General features: G+C 37.7%; 1 protein-coding gene across 6 annotated transcripts in view; it reads right to left on the reverse strand.

The window, feature by feature from the left end:
- Positions 1-21,264, reverse strand: part of smash (smallish) — a 215,896-nt gene that overhangs the window by 93,220 nt on the left and 101,412 nt on the right. For all 6 annotated transcript variants that reach the window (XM_074103530.1, XM_074103531.1, XM_074103532.1 and 3 more), the window contains exon 3: positions 4,494-4,694. In XM_074103530.1, coding sequence (XP_073959631.1) covers positions 4,494-4,694 — 201 coding nt within the window. The remainder of the gene's footprint in view (positions 1-4,493; positions 4,695-21,264) is intronic.

Genomic DNA, 21,264 nt, shown 5'->3' on the forward strand with positions numbered 1-21,264 from the left:
TCTCATCACTGGCCATAAATAAGTTAATGCATTAAATAGCCTCTACAACTAAAAATCGTAATTAAACCTTATTACAAGACCGATAAGACTCAAATCGCAGTGACACTAAAATGTTACTTACCACCATTAATTTCGGTAGCTCGGGAATGTTAATTTGCGCAAGCGCATATAATCGAGATAAAAAAATGATATTTTAAATTAAATTGGTTTCAATTATTCGCTGTGCCAGTACCTATCTAATTTAAATTATAAGAGTGGCCGAGTTAGTTACCTGTTATTATAGAAGTGCCTTAACCTATTTGCATTTAATAGGCCATTATAGAGTAGTTACATTATTATCAAATTACAATTAGGGAGCAGAAACCACGGAAATACAACCTTTGAATTGAGTATTAGCTACTACTGTAATGCTGTATATTTTTTATTGACAAATAAACAAATAATAAATATTTTTAAGAATCATTTTTTATAGCAGAAAAGTGACTCAAATATTTAACTAGAATCCAGGTTTATTTATTTTTGCAAAACAGTTGATGCGATACGGATACAGCATTCGTCTTTTTCTTTTTACCCAATTACAAGTTTAAATCAGAGGTCCTCCGGAAGTGGGTGCATTCCCGAGGCTTCGGCGGATACAATGGCGCCCGCGTTTCCGGCGCATACCGTCGCCATCTTGTTTTAATATCGTTTACGTGTATCACTTTTATTCAGACAACTTTTTGTATTTATACTTTTTGAACTAAACATGTACAGGCACTTGGTCCATTGGCCCACCCATTGCAACGTTGGAAAACTCCCGACTTTGTCACTTCAAAGTACAATATCTCAAAAATGGCTGAACCGATTTTGATGCAACATGTCTAAGAACCATCGCTAGAAAACCTAATTTCAAATAAAAAAACCGCATTCAAATCGGTCCACACATTTAAGAGCTACGGTGCCACAGATAGACACACAGACAGACAGACACATATAGCGGTCAAACTTATAACACCCTTCTTTTTGCGTCGGGGGTTAAATCTGACCCGTGATTGACAATCTCACCTGATAAAAAGTCCAGATGAGGCCAAATGTGTATCTCACGTATTCCTGTATTTAGGATTTTATCGCGCAAAGTAACTCCAACTTATTTTACTCCGAACGTAGTAAAAAGCATCTCAGCTTTGGCCATAACTACCAACAACACTACGGCAGTCCAGTTTTACCGAACACTAGTAAAAACTAATAATCAGTGGGTTCCCAATTAGCCCGCTTGTACCCACTTTCTTTCACAGAACAGCCAATTAAGGTCAGTTTAAAAACCAGCCAAGCACGAGCCGGATTTGAACGCGAAAGGTTCTACCACCGTATATAATATTTGAGACAACTTTCATTATAGAATATCGACGGTCCCTACTACGTTATTTTTCATTTCATTAAGTTAAAATGAACATTATGGTGTTGGGGGACACCTAGCTACACAAGGTACTAAATCAAATCAGTAAAAATATTTAAAAATAAAATGAAGTTTTTTTTTTTAATAAGAAATGTAATTATACATTGTACCTTAAATTAAACGGGGAGAGGGGAGTGGGAACTGCTCCGGGAATTGTGGCCGTCTGCACGCAATTTACAAATATTTATAATACTAGCTTTTTCCCGCGGCTTCGCCCGCGTGGAATGCGGTTATCGCGCGCTGTTCCCTCGGGAACTGTGCATTTTTCCGGAATAAAAAGTAGCCTATGTCACTCTCTGGCCCATAAACTATCTCTATGACAAAAATGACGTCAGTCCGTCGCTCCGTTTCGACGTGAAAGACGGACAAACATACACACTTTCGCATTTATAATATTAGTATGGATTAAAAAATTTAAGTATGTATCCTAACTAACCTTGTGCAGTTCAAAAAGACAAATAATTATTATTTGTAGGAACGTTGGTACTTTTTGTATACGGAACCCTAAAACATACAAACGGACCGGAAGCTCTAGGGCTTAAAGACGTGCAAGTGATATATAGGTTATTTACAACCGTAAAAGGTAATATATGGTCATCATCATTATACCTTTGAGATTGATTGTTTCGTCAGTAAATGTCATGGTGGGTTACATAAGTTGTCAGCGGTGATTTTGGAAGAGGCATCATTTTTTACCAGACTGCCCGAAGGAGGGTTATGTTTTTCGAGCGTATGTATGTATGTAATAGTATGTATGTGGGTATGTATGTCCATTTCTTTGGTCCTCGCTGCAGCCTAAACGGCTAGACGGATTTTATCATATGAGGTATCATTGGATTCGTCATAACTGTCGAAGTGACATAGGCAATATAATATTTCAATATGGCGTCTGCGAAAAAAAAATGGCGGAGGAATGAAAAAATATATTTTTTATTGTAACAATATGGGTATCAAATGAAAGCTAAATTAGCCCATTCTAAATATATATGGGTTATATAATACTTTTAATCTACCGTTTTCACATAAATATCAAAAGAGTGTAAAATAAAACATTAAATTAAAAAAATCAAAAAACCCGACTGCCAAAACTAAAAGGAAGAAAATAAGCCTAGTGGTCTAGAACTCTGTTAAGTAGATTATTTAAAGTTCAATAGTCGGGATCCATTTAAATCGACGCTCAAAAACTCTTAGTAATGGGTCCCGACTGTTGAACTTTAAATTAGCTACTTAACAGAGTTCTAGACCACTGGGCTTATTTTCTTCCCTTTAGTTTTGTCAGTCGGGTTTTATGATTTTTTTAATTTAATGTTTTATTATTAAGGAAAAATACAGCTATTACAATACTGATCATCGTTAGATGACGGTGTTTGAACGACGTGAATTATGTAAGTCGAAGATGATGTACAAATACTCTTGTGAAGTGGTTAGAAGAGTTTATGAAAGGTTGTTGTGTAGATAAATAAGTGCTAGAGGTATTTTTGAGGAATGATATTAATTGATCAACATTGTTTTCCATCTGTTTCTTTTTTTTCCATTTGCTGCAAGGACACGGAGAAGAACTTTGAAACTTTAAATTGTATATTCTATTTCAGTGCAGCAAGGTTTTGCGAATACTAAGTGAATAAATGTTTGTTTCTTTCTTCTTGCCTTCTTTCAGTAGTTATTGGAAACCATTGGCAGTGCTTCATTCGAAATGACAACACAAACGTACCTCGCAGCAAATGGATAAAAAGAAAGATCTAACTGGGCGCTTTATAATCTAATACAAGTTATCCAATGACCACGGATATCCACTATTAATGATTTGCACCGATGCGTTCCTAACAATCGGGAAAGAAAGATTCAGGAATCCTGGCATACCTTATTACTAAAACAACGATAACACTGTGGACGATGAAGTGCCAACTATAGCAGCAGTCCTGTCTGCCTTTAGAAAGTCAGAGGTGTACTCGTCAAGGCGCTTCTGATTCTGGTCATTATGACAATTCCTTAGAAGAAAACGAGAGGTTCTATTTACCGACTGCCACCTTTAATGGTCTGTTCCAAATAGTTCGAATGGGTTCCAATAAGAACCCATAATAATTCTTCTAATACTCTTAAGAACGAATAATTTGTGAAAGAAAGATACAGTAGTCCTGACATAGCTTATAAAACAGCGATGGTAAAAGTGCGTCGCTGGCTCGATGTCGGCTCATTATGAAATGCTAACAATAGCAGCAATCCTGTCTGCCTTCAGAAAGCCAGAGGGTGAACTCACAGACTGGTCAGTAGGGGAGACCGAGGAGAGTTTGACAATGTCGATTTTTTGGAACTTATTAACTGGTTGCGAGTTCGCAATAGCGCGCGTTTTTCAGTTCAAGTGTAGAGCTATCAAACGCGCGCTATTGCGAGCTCGCTGGCAGTTAATAAGTTCCCAAAAATCGACGTTGTCACTACTCTCCTCTGTCACAACCAGAGTCCGGAATTCTTGTAGCCATTTTGAGCTGTCAAGCTGTCATAGGGACTTATCATTTATCGACTACCGATCATGTACATTTTATCGATGCATTATGCGAAGATTAAAAGTAGAGGTAAACAATTATTATTATTATAAATAATGTGGATTTCTTATGCTTTTTTAAACATTTTTCGAAAGAAATCGCATCAAGAATTGCTATCGAACCTAATGATAGGTATTATGTTATGTGGGTACTCGCCATTAATATGATGCCCTTTGATTAGTAATTTTATCTGCATATGTCATTATGTCAATCACTCGTTGACAATGTTACATTTCCTTCAAATATAAATTGAAAATGCCTCGTAATACGAAGAAATCTACTATTGCTAAATGGTTAGAAGAGTACCTCTTTAGCGATAAGGCCGCCTGTTTCATTTGTAATCTTCTTTAATATGTTGGTTCTATAATGCATCGATAAAATGTACATAATCGGTAGTCGATAAATGAGAAGTCCCTATGACAGCTCATAATGGCTACGAGAACTCCGGACTCTGGTCACAACTCTCCTCGGTCTCCCCTATGACAATTATGCTGAGGAAAACGAGAGGTTTGACTTACCGACTGCCACTCTTCTGGGCGCTCCTGTCGCGCGGGCTCTGTCCGCTTGGCGAGTTCGGCGCGGCGCAGCTGCTCGCGCGCGCGGCTGCCCAGCTCGGCCGGAGCCACGCGCACGAACTGCAGCGGGTTCGTCGCGGGCTTCCCGGGCAGCACGCCGGCCGTGTGCGGGCGGGTCGTGAGGAAGTCCGCGCTGTCTGTTGTCTGCGGGACAAAAGTTTGGTAAGACAACTTCAATAGTTCCAAGATGCGACTAAGTAGTAAAAAAACTGCTTTATTTTATGACTGAAAACCAGACTAATTTTATATGTATATGTATGTTTATCCGTTGCCTAGTATAAGTACATCCATAGTACAAGCTTTGCCTAGTTTGGAACTAGGTAAATTGGTGTCAAGTGTCCCTTGATATTTATTTATTTATTTTCAATTGATCGCAAAGTTTTCTTAGCTGTTTAAAAGAAGTGAATCGCTCATCGATTGAGTTGGGAAATAAGTGACGTCAGAACTAAGTCGCTACAAACTTAACAGACTGTTGATATCGTCACTACTTTTAAAAAGACCGTACTGCAAAATTGTTTTTTTTTTCTGAGAGAACATTATTTCAAGAGTCAATAGTGGACGTACTGATCTGAGATACGAGATTTTGTAGCAGTAGTAACGATATCTACAACTTTGCTCCCTGCATACCCGCTGTACACGAATGCCGTGAGAACCTGGCAAGTTTTATTATAACGGTGTTGATTTATTCTATTAACACCAACTTTATTGACTTTTAATCTGTGTACGAACACTTAGAACGATATTTTAATAAACTGCTGCGTAATACATAAGGTAGTTCATACATTGGTTATTCGTTATAAATCATACAAGTCTTTGGTCTGAATCTAGATGTGAATTAATTGGCTACTCCCAAATCTATCGTGACGTAACAAAATTTACGATGTCCAAAAATAGAAATTTCAGCATGACTAGTTAGGCATGTTTACTTTTGAAAGTACTGTAACAAATTAGATGCTGTCTGGCTTCACCACGACGAAATGCTACAGGCGGCAAGAAGCCCGAGGCACTGTTCACTGCGCAGCAGAGATGTTCACTGCACAGTGGTTAACGAGCAACACACGTAATAGATTGTAACATTTTCGTCGCGTCGCCGGTCACGGGGATTCGTTGGTAGAGTCGATAGCGTTGGATAAGCAATTAAAAAAAGTCAAGCACTAAATTATGAGTTACGTAAAAAAAAGGTAATTTTTTCTTTCTAATTGCAGTTCAACGTGATTTATACGGACTGGCTACCGAACGAGATGATAATTAACTTCTTACCTAATTAACGAATCAGTCTTTTTTTATTTGAGGATTACGTAAAGCGTATAATTGGTTTTAAATTGGGTTGAGAAGAAAATGGCCGCTAAGTTTATTCGTTCAGATAAAGATGATCGTGGGTTCAGACTCAGTTCGTGCCTCTGAATTTTCCCAAATGCATGTGCGAAATTTCATTTCAATTTCAACATGAGCTTTTCGGTGAAGACAAACTGAAGTAAAACTGTGGGGATGTCTCTCCAGGTAGATGTCTGTTATGCCTGACGACCAAAGTCCGAAGGTAGAGCGTGGCGTGGGAAGTCGAGAAACTTCGAGTTGAGAAACTTCAAAGGCGCGATGTAAGATATGGGAGTTTCTAACATTTGCTCACTAGATAGCGCTAGTAATCGCTACAAAACAATTATAATGGTGTGTGTGTTCTTAACCCACTTTGAGTCTGAACTGCAGACCAAGTACTCCCATTCTGAGACGAAGCGGGACGCAGTAAGACATTAAGCCAGAGATTATGGTACCTAAGTAGTAAGCTATCAAGTAATTTATCGCGCAATCTCTTTACTTTTCTCAGATTTCAATTATTTAGAAACCCAGGAACTCTACGTTCGCATTAAATAATTTTCCACGTTACATAAATAATATGAAATACAGTTTCCTTCGGTGATAGGAAACGATTATGGCAGGCTATAGTAACCCGTAACAAATGGGCTATAAAGCGCAAATTACCTTGGGTGCTTTGGGTGCTTGATGAATTGTTGCTTGTGCTTTATGGCTTTTTAAGTCCTCGAATATTACATTGTGTCCACGCCATTTTGAAGTAAGGGAAACGACACCGCAGCTACCGAGTATTTTTTAGTGTACTATATTCATGTGCGCAAATTATACATGGGTATTTTAAACTAAGCTGTGACGCCGATTAAATAAACATTGAACTCTCTCACAAGTGGCATAAAACTTCATTTTCATAAAACAAAAGTTTGACTTGGGCGTTAGGAGTTTAGCTCGAATATTACAACAGGTACGGCCTCCGCGCCGCGCCGCACCGCCCCGCCACCGCTCTCTGTTTCAAGCTTATGGAATGGCCGTCCACTAGGCGTCTTATTGTTGTATTACCTAATATCACTGCCATGCCATACCACTGCCAAAGTAAGGTAAACGTACGAGTGCTCGTCACTGTCCCAATAGTTGGCATCGTTAATGACATATCATTAGCAATAGAGGTGACAACAGGGTGTCGTCTATTGGGCATAAGCGTGTCGAGCACTAGGACGCTTACCTTATAAAGGTCTCTACACATTACACCGTATTATGTCATGACCGTAATAGGAACGTGCCGGACGGAGTGTCAAACGGTATGTCAAACGCATACACATGACACGCGAAGGCGACGGTTGGTTATGAAACGTGCTAATAGGCATTAGTGTCATACTTTTCGATACAAAGAATATATTTTTGTCTGACACGTTTCTATTACGGTCATAATATGATACTGTGTAACGTGTAGAGACCTTAAACTTCATAATCATCATCATCATCATCTCAGCCTATATATGTCCCACTGCTGGGCACAGGCCTCCTCTCAGAACAAGAGGGCTTGGGCCATAGTTCCCACGCGGGCCCAGTGCGGATTGGGAACTTCAAAATACTGACTTATAAACCTCAGATTGCCAACACAATGTTCTTGCAAAAGTCAACGATAATATTTGTGATATCCGAGTGTCATCATTAGGTCATTCCAAGTATACTGAGTAAGTCGGTGATGACATGTTGTGCAAGGTTGACTGTTATGTTAATGACGCGGTTACACGAATACCTAAACTTTATTTCTATAGTCTAATGCTCTTTTAAAAACTCGTTTGGTATGATATTGATCAAATGTATGAAATATCCCAAAAGATGAAAGGCAATTTGCACAGACACCGTGTATTTATTTAATCGTATGGCATGGCATACTTTAGAAATAGTATGAGTTATGCAGGTTGTGTTTGCCTAATGGATTAACACTCTGTTTATGTTACTAACACATCGACTTTCTGTACTTTTAATGGTGTTGTATCTGTTAGCAAACCAATAAATAAAAATAAAATATAATAGAGTTACAGAACACAAAACAATAACATGCTTAATGACAACAGATAAAGAGGTATGTAGTCATCGACTGGTTCCATAGAGACTACTATGTAAGAGGCAGTGCCCAGTAATTGACACTGAGAGTAATGGGCTTGGCCCGTCTAAGATGTTAGGGCCAGTCTGTGCCCAGTAATGGGCCATGTAATTTGGGACCTGTGTCCAACAGTGAAACGTGCAAAGTCTGCAAGCTGTTTCTCTAGACTACAAAATCATAAGGTAGACGTCCGAGTACTGGTAACTGTCCCAGTAATTGTCATCGGTAATTTTATGACTGTCACTAGCAAAAAAGGTGACAGCAAGGTGTCGTCTATTGGACATTGCATGTCAGGATATTTACACTTATAATCTTAAGATTAACACATTATACCAGACAATGCAAATCCTTAACTGCTTATGTTGATAACCCAGATAACAAGCTTAATTTAGACCTTATTAAAATATCTAGGACTTATCGGATTACGGTAATAAGAACGTAATATAGACGGATGTAGAGATATTTATTTTAATTATTTGTTTAATTATAGATCACATTTTCATAGAATCCTACTTCCCGGCCACTGATTTTGACACATTTTGACGCAATACACAACTCACATTGTATCCCAGGTTGACGCAAGGGAATTTTAAGTGACGGAACCATTTTTAATTGGTAATGACTGCTAAGGTCCACGGAACTCATTAAGAGTGTGTGAGCAATTAACTATAAACACCTAAATATGCTTCTTTTGCTGGAGCATTAATGTTAGACCAGCAATCATTTTTGAGCTATTGTCAACTAGAATAATATTGCGGAAACCGTTCATTGTGCGCACTGCTTTATATTAAGCCCATTCTAATAGACAACTAATTGACTTTTTATAACCACCGGGCCCCGATTTAATCAAAAGTTCAAAATTAGAACTAGCGAGTGACAAACGACAGTGTCGAACGCCGAACTAAGACGAGGGTTCTAATTTTAAACGCCATACCGAACGGAAATTTAGAACGCTCAACGGATTGCATACGTTCTAATTTTGAATCTGACTGCAGCTGCCAGTTTGAACTTTGGATGGATTCCTTTCATTTTTAATCTTTTCAGAAAAAGTTTGTTTGTGTACATGTTTTTGAATCTGTGGCTTAGGATAAGGGTATTTTTCGGAGGATTTACAAGCTTTAATGTATTCATATCATAAAAGGGAAGACCTCGTTTGTTTTGTTCACTGGAATCTCACGGTTTGTGAGCACGACGTTTTGAGTGTACGGTTTGAATAATTCTCGTTGTTTTGTACCGTTAGGAACGGTATTGTAAAATTACAAGGTCGTACTGGCCAGTAATTAAATTGTTTTATCACGGTTACAGCACTTACTGGGCGTAGAAGAATTTATGAAAAGAAAGAGACATTTATGTTGACACGTATCTGTAGATACCGAGGTTAATAATTAAATTGACGAGTCAATACTTCCACTGCGTATTACGTGTCTAAGAGGCAGCAATTGATAACTGTTACCTTACACGTTTTACTCGTATACTTATATAAAAACGTGTCTTTAGTTGTATCTCGAGGATGATCAAGACAATGACATTCTTTTTACCCGACTGCCCGTAGAATGGTTGTTTTTCGAGCGTATGCAATCCATACTAATATTATAAATGCCAAAGCGTGTGTGTTTGTATGTATGTTTGTCCGTCTTTCACGTCGAAGACGAAGACGTGATTTAGACGTGATTTTTAGCATAGAGATAGGTTTATGGGCCAGAGAGTGACAGGCTACTTTATCCCGAAAAAATGTACAGTTCCCGATAACCGAATACCACGCGGGCCAAGCCGCGGGCAAAAGCTAGTGTATGCATATTTCTTTGGTCCTCGCTGTAGTCTAAACAGCTGGACGGCTTTCATCATAAGAGGTATTATTAGATTCGTCAAACTTGCGGAATGTTTTTTTTTATCAAATGAACGCTAATTAGCTCATTTCAAATGAATACGTTAAAAACACTCTAGCTACTGTCGGGCGAGAGCTCTTTCAGGGTGCTTTGAAATTAATCCAGAGTAATAAACTAAACGTTGAACCTGGGAACGTTGGGAGAGGAAGGCCTAGACGAACGTACCACGATCAAATCGGGGACGTTCTGAAGAAAGGTCGGGTCAGGAGTACTCTAAACCGACGTGCATGCATGAAAAGATTGATGAATGTAGAGGAAGCGAGAGTTGTATGCCAGAATCGTAGCAAGTGGAAGGATGTAGTCTCTGCCTACCCCGTTGGGAAGAGGCGTGATTTTATGTATGTATGTGTATGTAATAAACTGAAACAATAACTTTGCTCACCCGCGACTTTATAGCTACGTTTATGCAAGATATGTGTGTTCATGTAGTTCCTCGAATGTGTGTTCACTGTAAGAACGCACACAAATGTTAGACTAACATCTGTTAGCATGGTTAACGGATGTGTTGCTCTGAAGATGAGCTCTGGTTGAGTTCGTTACGCGCCAGTGTAGTGTGGTGTTGGTGATAGATGGGTTTGTGTAATTTGTGTGTGTTCTTACAGTGTGGAGGCGGAGGAACTGCATGAACACACATTTCTTACATAAACGTAGCTATCATAAGGTCGAAGTCGACGGGTGAGCAAAGTAATTGTTTCTTCAGTTCATTGATATGGACCTCCGCAAAAAAACTCCTGATTCAGTAATACTTAATCTAGAGTACCTAGTATCTTTTGGACCTTAATGCTAGGGTTTTAAAAGATTTCAACAGGCGGCGACCATACGAGCTTATTATTTCGTCACGGCACCGTACCAACTCAATTTTAACGAGATTGCAAAAATTTCCGGGTTAAAATAACCCAACCAACAAAATTTTGGAAAACCCCCGCCCCGACATTGTCACTTTAAAGTTCAATATCTCAAAAACGGCTGAACCGATTTGGATGAAACATGTCTAAGAACCATCGCTAGAAAACCTGCATTCAAATCGGTCCACCCGTTTAAGAGCTACGGTGCCACAGACAGACACAGACACGCATAGCGGTGACTGCAAGATGCGAAGTTCGAATTTTATTAGGTGAGGGGTCAATCACGGGTCAGTTTTATGTAAAAAAAAATGAAGTAAAAAAGGAGGGTTTTTGGTCGATCTCAATAATTATTAACCCCCGACGCAAAAAGAGGGGTGTTATAAGTTTGACCGCTATGTGTGTGTGTGTGTGTGTCTGTCTGTCTGTGGCACCATAGCTCTTAAACGGGACGACTGATTTGAATGCGGGTTTTTTTTTATTTGAAAGCAGGTTTTCTAGCGATGGTTCTTAGGTATGTTTCATCAAAATCGGTTTAGCCGTTTTTAAGATATTAAACTTTGAAGTGACAAAGTCGGGGTTTTCCAACTTTTTGTTGGTTAGGTTAGGTTTAATAGTGGTGCGGTGCGGAACCCTTTACGCGAATTCGACTCACACTTTTCCGTGTTTTATTTATTTTTAACAATCAAATATTAAGATATAGAATTTTAGATTCCTTATTAGAGAATTGCATCGGACCCGTTTACATTTCTATCTAGACTTTAATTAACGCGTGAATAGTAAGGGTCTATAGAACCTAAAACTTGCTGCATAACTGCGCAACACAACAAGACATAGACTGGCATTTATAAAACTTTTAAAAACAAAAACATACCGGTAACTCAATGAGAACAATCCAAGCACGTTCACCACAAAAAAAAACTACATAGACTTTAATCTATGCTCTTTTTAGTCGTAACTTTTTAAATGCGTTCCATTTGACGCAGTGCGAGCGGTGCGCGGAGATGAACTAAGTAAGCAACTTTCGCGCGTTTTCCAGCGGCTAGGGAGGGGAAAGTGTTCGAGTAATTATAAAAACGGCATTACTTTTTAAACGTTACTGGCCAGTAATAAATTCGAAATAAAAACTTTATCTTCTTCGTATTATGATTCGATTGAAACTGATGGACTCTTCGCGTGTCTAAGGCAATTATTCACTTAATTTGAGCAAGCTTGTTCATCGAAAATGACAGACGATGTTTGGACGTGGTTAGAAAGAGAACGTTGTTCGTATTGGCCCCTGACATCTGTCAAAATACTTCGCCTAATTGGACTATTAATATCGCAGTTAATATTTGTGAATACCATTTAAATTGATTTATGTAATTGGCTTTAAAAAGTGTCGTTTGGTAATTCAAAAGGTCAACGACATTAGAATTCTTAAGAAATGATTTTGTGACGCTACATTAAAAAATATTTTTAATGATCAGGTGTTGTTGTAGATGAATGAGTTTCACATTTTCACTCCGAAAGTGGTCAAAATCCGTTACTATGTAATGTCGTAAAAAACTTCAAGTAACCGGAGAACTCTCTACAACAAAATACTCTTATTGTTTAGGTAGCCGGGTAATAAACAATTAACGCAAGCCATTAGAGGAAAAGTGTTTCAAATATTTAAATAATTCATACTAACGTTAAACAATAAAACATATTTAAGGTTACTTATCAAATATAAAATAAAAGCCGTCCGAATGGCAGTTCTATGATTAATGTATTTTTTAGTAAAATATTCTCATCAAATTTGTGTTCATATCTAACGTCAAAGGGAAGTTAAAAATTTCTTGAGAATAATTGTTTTGCGCCCCCCAAGAACAAAACAGATACTTAATAAAAAACATTTAAAAATATTATATGACAACTTGTTTTATGGCTCAATACACAGATATAGATCTAATCTATATGTGCGGCTCAACAAGACGCTCTTACTGTGGATTTTTTTTAAACTATAACTTCAAACGTTTGGCTGTTAGACCTGTGTGACAGACGACAGACGGACACGTAAGTGACAGCAATAGGGCTCCGTTTGAATATTATGGGTACGGAACCTTAAAAATACTTCGTTTACTAATAGTCATAATAACAGTTTATTTAATAACCTGTCTTGCTGAAGTAATAACTTTAATAGAGTAATTCCCCTCTGCCCTCACTTAATTACTTTCAATATTTCCCCCGCTAATGCTGCATTGACATTTCCATCAAGCAACGTTTGTATTAGTTTGAATAAATTATTTTACCAACATTGCAATATCCTATCTTAAGCTTAACGATATGCAATAATAAAAAAAAAGTACAATCATTGGAACATAGAACCCCCTCCCTTTTTGAAGTCGATTAAAAAAGTACAAATAGAACAGCCATTTGAATAGAGAAATAAAACTATTATTCGGCATATAAGCAGTTTGAGTTTGAAAGTAACATGATAAAAAAACAATAACGTATTACCACAGAATAAGTTATGTATTACTTAAAGCCAAAAGGGATGCCATTTCCGTATTCCAAATTCCCGTATTTTCTATTGATTTCGCTTCCTTACCTTTACGCGTCTGTGGCAGATGCGCAAGCCGCGCGAGCCAGAAAAAAAAGGGATGCCAGCCCAGCGATGCTGAAACATTTATTTGTATAAAGCTTCTAAAAATTAAGAAATTGCTTAAACTGTGTTAAGTTCAGTATCGTTTCACAATATTATGTCGAACGTCGTTTTTTTTTAAAGTAATAAATACCGTAAAAATTGTAAAAGCTAGGACTGGCAGCTGGTTTCTTTTATCAGAGGTGTCTCTAAAAAGCGAATTTTCGTTTTTTTTTCTTTTTCAAACACATCCATGGACGGCGCGGCGGTGATCATTTAACATCAGCTGAAACGCGTATGCCTATTTGTCGGCTTTAGTTAATAAGGTAATGTTTACAGCCACACATAACGTATCTGTCACCTATGAGTAAACATTCACGCGCTGAAATTTCCAAATTGCCATTAAATTAAAATAACCACGCGCGTTGACCTTTAAAGACACCATTATTATCGATAAATAATACGCATTCATTTACATCTCTATTACTGCAGTGTTGCCACATGTGACGTACGCGTGACATTTCGCTCAGTGTTGCCGGTTTATTAGCGTTAATATAGGTTTACGCTTGACCTCTGTATGGCAAGGTTATTGTGTAAAGTTATTAATATTGACACATCAATTCGATTTACCATCCATTATTTTATGAATGAGTTGCTACATTTTTTTAAACCTCTGCATACCTACTTACTTACTTCATAATAGGTATGTACCTATAAATAATTGAACCGATTTAAATTGTTTTTTTAATGGATGTTGTATTGTTGATGTTGATTGTTGATTGTGTTTTTTTAGAAAGATGGTATAACCTTGTATTTTATGAGTCGTGACGGCAAGAGAGTGTGTTTACAGATGCTAAAGATGTAATTAAAAAGTGAATTAGCATCTAGTCAATTCACAAACAAATACAGATAGAGTTAAAATTAATGATGTAAGTAAGAGTTAAGAACGACGAACGAAGTTTAATACTTTGTAGATACTATTTAGGCAAACTTTAAAAGATAACTAATAATGTAATTTAAATATATAAAATACAGATAGGTACTCTTAAGAAACACCACAATCAGTTGTGAAGTTTAGTTTAGAAAAGACCAAATGCAGGGTACTTATAGCATTTTTTTTTTGAAATCGCCATCATATTTGCTTAACTTGTTTTTTTTTTATATTCACCTTTGATTCCTGTACTTACCTACCATGTTGGGGTGTAATGGTGTTCAATATAAAGTAATTGTATCGTATAATTGAACACAAAGTACCATAATTAACCGACAACACTGATCAGGTACTTTACCTTTTTTTCTAATCAATCGCACCAAGTCTTTTAAGTATTTTTGTAACTGGCCAGTACCACAGAACTTGCTTAGTTTTTTTTTAATGTCCAATTCCTTAGTCCTTTTAGGGAAGTTTATAACTGGCCAGTATCACTGAACCTGTATCAAAGAAGGCCCGATGCACACTACGTGGTTTACGCGCGTTCACTTTACAAAATGCGAACTTTCTCCGAAAACGTGACGGTTTTACTAAAATCTAATCGTAATTGCCGTTTCGAATCTTAATCGACACGTCTTCAATCAAACTGGGGATAAACAACTACATTTGCATACACATAGGGTCTATGTTCGCGTACATGGTGCTTATGGCTGATAGGTCCGTCATTTGTTGATATTGTGGTGTGAATATAATAATAAAATCAAACATTTGAATGCAAATGTAGAAACATTGAACGTCATATTAATGTTTTTGTGTTTTCTAAGACGTGATGGCCATTTTAAGGTGCTAAACGTCCTAAAACGTAATAATTTCACTCGTAAAAAAAAAGTGTTATATTCAAGACTGATGCGAATTCAGAACATGGAATCTATACTCTATGTTGCCTATGCAAGGAAACACCATGGAGAAAGAAATGCAGGGATAGAATAAACTAAAGAAAAACCATTGAGGATGCCAGCCAAGAGCTACTAAGGGTTGTAGCGCCTCAGTAGAGAAGTATGTCTTTAACATTACAGCTAACTGCAGTACTCAGTGTCAGCAAGGTAATCACCTACGGCTCGTTAGAAAGTATGTCGTCTACGTAACGCCGCGTAACATGTGTTTGGGGTTTCTTCGCGTGCGCCGGCGCACTCCGAATGCTAATGTTTTTTACGAATCGCCATAATGTAAGTAAGACACGGTTACGTGAAGATTAATTTTTGAATTGAAATTTTTGAGTTAATTTTTTAGATGTTGTAAAAACCTGAGTATGTAACGTTGTTTTATTATGACAGTACTTTATTAGACCTGTATCATCTCGGTTTGTATACGTCCCATTTAGCGCACAGGCCTGTTCTCAGAAAGAGAGGACTTGGGCCGTAGTTACCACTCGGGTTTATGGGGTATGGGAACTTCACACATACATTGAATTTCGTGTGTTGTGTTTTCTCACGATGTTTTCCATCAACGTAAAAGTGTATGTTAATTACAAATTAAATTTCACACATGAATTCTGAAAACTCAGACGTGCGAAACTGGGTTTGAACCCACGATCCTCTAGGTAATTGAGAGACCTCTATGGATGAACAAAATAGCAAGTCAATCCGACCACTGCAAGTAGATCAAATTTCACTTTAAAATATCTGCAAAATACAAATAAAAATGCCACAGGGACATATCTAGATCAAAATTTTGTGCTAAGCTACCTAATAGTTTTCATTTTTATATATTTCAGTTTCAATTTAGTTTTATAATTTTAACAATTCAAGAACAAAATAATTACACGAAGTAATATAATATTTTGTACTAAAAATACGTCTACTAGTTTGTTTGTATATTTGTATGTCTAGGGCCCAGCGTGACCGTTACAGAGCTTCCAATGGTAATTTGTCCACCGGTCCGCCCACTGTTGGGCAGAAATGACATCATCGTTACGTAAACTATACATTTGAATGGGCTACACTTGATAGCAAAATGTACTCAAGCCGAAGAAAACGTTTTATTGATCAATAGAAAGATTATGTAAACAAATAAAATACGACCAGTGTATAACGCAGAAATGCACGAATACTTTTTTTTTGTTCATGCTGTTTGCGTTTTGTCACAGACGCATATATATATGAGTATTTGTATACTAGGTAGTATTCTACCCTCGGATTCAATAATAATAGATTATGCGGTTGAGATGAAACACCATATTTCATCCAAATTCGTCCAGGCGTTTTAGCGTGAATGTAAGAAACAATCCCGTGAGAATTCCCAAAAATAACATCATGGACTTATTGATGTTACATTAAAAACAATAGACCCAAATTTCATGTCCATTAACCTAGTGCTTAGATTGTATCCCTAATTCCCCATCCCGTGGGAATATCGAGATAAAAAGAAGCTTCTATTTTAGCGTTTTAGCATGAAGGAGTTACAAACATTCCCACACACTCACAAATTTTCGCACTTATCACATTAGCAGGATTAATTAGTAGATGTAAGTTAAATAACTTAAAACCTCAGACACACCAAAAGTTTTTTTTTTGTCATTTTAAGTTAGTTCATTGCATTTACTTCCTTCCTTCATTATTTCAAAAAATATTCGTGTATTGCTAAGTCAGTAATTCTACTTGATTTCTAAGTCTACGAGTACACTCATAATTTGTAATTGTCAGTAGCGCTTCGCAGTTTTAAGCAATAAATTAAACTGAAAGCAAAACGGCCAGTATTCTAATTACCTAAATAGTATGCAACCACACACACAGTAAGAAAGGGATTTAAAAACAAAGACACAACCTGATTTAAAAAAGTGTATCGATTCAACTCTCGAAAAAGGTTAGCTGAACTAGTTTGGCTATTAGACGTTTAGCCAAAATTTAGTAATTAGGAACCAAAATAATGCTAATTGTAACACCACCTAACTCTTAGCTTAGCAGGCCTTTGTACTCACTCAAGTTATTTGTTACTGTTAGCAATTTATTTTTTTTTTCAGTGTCATTAACACGTTACTATTTAGTTACTTCTATGTCTCACTAGATCTTTAGGTTAAACAAAAGTGTGTAAAAAGTGAGTCCACCGAACCCGCGGCCAACTTCCTAGTAAGGTCAGTCTACTGTTAGCTGAGCCGTGGGCTGCGGTCAACGACCCCTGCTATCGTGCGTTCTGATAACGTATCAGATGACGATTGTTGTCATATTATGTAGAGGGAGAAAGCATGCATCATTAATAAATTTAATAATATAAGCAACTAGTGCTTACCCGCAGCATCGCACACGTAAATCATTAGGTCCAGCAGCAGAATTGAAATTCCGGGATTTTAAAAAATTCCCATGGCAATTCCCGAAAATTAAATCGTTGTTTTCATTGACCTTACATTAAAAACAATCATAGTCAAATTTCATGACTCTAAGCCCAGCGGTTGTTGTTTCGAGATTTTATCCCTATCCCGTGGGAATATCGGGATAAAAAGTAGCCTATGTGTTATTCCAAAGGTCCAGCTACTTACATACCAAATTTCATGACTCGGTTGTTATTAAGAGATTTTATCCCTATCCCGTGGGAATATCGGGATAAAAAGTATTCTATGTTTTAATCCAGGTTATAAACTAACTTTTTGCCAAATTTCATCCAAATCCGTCCAGCCGTTTCAGCGTGAAGAAGTAACAAACATACTCACTCACTCACTCACTCACTCACAAACTGTCACATTTATAATATTAGTAGGATCAGCTGGGCATTCGGTCCACCGTAAGACGTACACAAAGAGATAAATGGATGACCTAGGTGTCGTGTACCTACTATTTAAGCCGCTACCAACCGAAGTAGTACAGTCACCAGTATTAATATCTACCATAGCGGGGCGTGCCAAAATATCTGACACGTCCTTTCGGCCCTAGAAATAAAGTATCAGATATTTATGTACGCTTGTTGTGTCAGATATTGGTGCTGGTGACTGTACGAAAGAAGCGGTGTTTTAGCCTTTTTATGTAGAAATTTATACATCATATGAATCCTATAGGGTCGTGGGTTCAAAACCGGGCGCACATAGTGCGCCATAGCTTTTCGAAAGTCATGTCATAAATTACATTTAAAATTAACCACGAGCTTCACGGTGAAGTAAAACATTATGAGGAAACCTGCACAAACCTGTGAAGCAATTCAATGGTGTGTGTGAAGTTCCCAAAGCACCGTGCTCAGCAGTGCGACGTATATGTGGGCTGGGATGATAATTCTTCGGACCAAATAACTAAATTAATGCGATAATATTCTAAGTAACAAGATTTGTGTTACAAACCGACATCTCATTAAAGTCTTGTACTTACATAACCATCATTACTTTAGTTTCGCCAAGAGTCAAGAGTTCAAACTATAATGCGGTACAAATAACTTGGTCTTGCGTATAGAAAAACTAAACGAAAGAGTTCCTCTACCCAGAGGTTAACTGGAAAAGATCGCTCTCTAGTAATGTAAGTTTCTGTTAAAAAATAAAAGGAAGTAGGTCAAAATGAACTATAGGATTTGACCCAACAACATCAAACAGGGAAAGTTGACTGGTTGTAAAAACAAAAGGTAGTTAATCTCTACATTTAATTTAATTTAATGTTCTGTATTGCATTCTGATAAATCACTACGAGTATGTTACACATTCTTTCCATCCCAGCCTATATACGTCCCACTGCAGGGCACAGGCCTCCCCTCAGAATGAGAGGGCTTGGGCAGTAGTTCCCACGCGGGCCCAGTGCGGATTGGGAACTTCACACACACCGTTGAATTGCTTCGCAGGTTTGTGCAGGTTTCCTCACGATGTTTTCCTTCACCGTAAAGCTCGTGGTAAATTTCAAATGTAATTCCGCACATGAATTTCGAAAAACTCAGAGTTGCGAGCCGCTATTAGTATACTACATTTTTTTTTCTACAAACACTTAATGGCTAAACGCGCGTCCAGACACGCGTCATACATCCAATTATCGCAGTTGTATGGGTTTGTGTCAGACCGTCTGCAACAGTTCAAGGCAGTACAAAAGAAGTTTCGTATTACCTACTTAGATATAGGTAGCGTTTTTTAAATTTTAATTCTCGTAATAATACAGGTTTTTCGCCGTTAGACCCTAAACTTGGCAGTGTATCTTATAAGATACATAATTTTAGATCATCTTTTTGTATTTTTTTTAAGTTAATTTTGTTAGCTCTACAAGAATCCAACTAAGCTTGAATTCAGTACACTTGACTCAGAGATACCACAGGAGACCGAAGAGCTGGCAGTTTCCTCGCTCAACGCATCAGTCTTGCGATCCAGCGGGGACATGCTGCCAGCATCTTCGGTACCATGCCGCAGGGTCCATTTTTAGATTTATTATAGTTTTAGTTTATTTCATTTTATTGTACCTAATATACCTTTTTTATAGTTGGACCTGTATTGTTCTGGAAATAAAGTCATTCTTACTTTTTGATATTTAAATGTGCTAATCAAAACCTTTCCATATTGCTAACCATATTGTTACGATACAAGATTATATATATTTTCTATTCCCCTCCATTTTTTTTGGCGGACGCCGTCTTGAAATATTACATACCCTTTGTCACTCCAACAGTTATGATGTATCTAATGATGCGATGGTGCCTCTAAAATAAATTATACTAACTATTTATATACATTTATACTAATTAACAACAAACTCAGAAGGCACGCACGACCCGCCCCGCACCCGCCGTCAGTGTGATGTTGTTCATTCATTATACACCCACGTAAATAGACCCGCCGCACTCCCGATCCAACCCACTGCCGTCCTTTTATGGTTTACGCTTAATGCTTATGCTTATGCTTAGACGACCAGATGGCCTAGTGGTTAGAGAACCTGACTACGAAGCTTGAGGTCCCGGGTTCGATATTTGTATGAAAAATACGAATGTTTGTTCTCGGGTCTTGGGTGTTTACTATGTATTTAATTATGTATCTATCTATATAATTTTATTTATCCGTTGCTTAGTACCCATGACACAAGCTTTGCTAAGCTTACTTTGGGACTAGGTCAATTGGTGTGAATTGTCCCGTGATTTTTATTTATTTATTTATTCTTATTTTTAGGGCATGAACGAGGGAGGTGCCAATCATGTTGGGCTAGAGCCAACATCTGACAAAAGCATTTGCATTTACCAAATGTGCCCGCTCTAGTTTGAAAAATAAACGAGCACCCATGAGGCTGACATGATCACCTGGAGTGTTCAAAGCCTCAAAAAAAAAGAGAAAAACAAAACGTCTGAGTGCGTGAAATCAAGCCGCCATCAGTAAACTCCCCCTGAAAGGATGACCTAAGCTTATACCTAATTACAAACCAAACAACTTTCTCCTGGCAAGGTCGCGTCAGTGTGTCACCGATGCATTGTGCATTGTTCACTATGGGAAGACATTACGCTGTGTTGTGAGAAGAACCAACAATAGATACCTATGCTATTAGTGCTGGATATTACGTTAGCGTTACAACTTCAGTACATGCTGACATGGTCTTTATATCACCCGCCAATGGACGAGTCAACCAATGCTCAAAGCGATTGTGAACGGTAACAGCTTCACCTCGATGGTGACTCAGAAACGCCATTTAATTGGAATGGCAATCAGCATGGATCCATTCCTTGAGCCTCGTGGCCCGGTGACCTGGTGGAGGTCAAGGCAAAAGACTGCTGTCGGAGGCAAAGATTCACTTCGAGTCGCTAAACCAGCTCAGTAAGAATTAAGCAAGTTGGAAGAAAGTAGCCAATAACACACCTCGACAAAAAATAGACGACAAGAATAAAGAAAGTAAAAATATCAAAGGCGGTAACTTCATATTTTTCACTTCCCGTTCCCCAAAACTACATCTCGGCGCGTCGCTAGTTATATTAATTATACAAGGTGTTAATTAAATAGCTGAAAACCAGAAAGTAGTTTGCCCAGAATCGAGAGTAGAATCAATTACACTATGTTTTAAATTAGGTTGTGTTTGTGTTTTTAAATCCCTTTTTTATTGTGCCCGG

The sequence above is a fragment of the Choristoneura fumiferana genome, chromosome 20 (genome assembly GCF_025370935.1).
Source record: "Choristoneura fumiferana chromosome 20, NRCan_CFum_1, whole genome shotgun sequence".
In the NCBI taxonomy this organism is placed as follows: Eukaryota; Metazoa; Arthropoda; class Insecta; order Lepidoptera; family Tortricidae; genus Choristoneura; species Choristoneura fumiferana.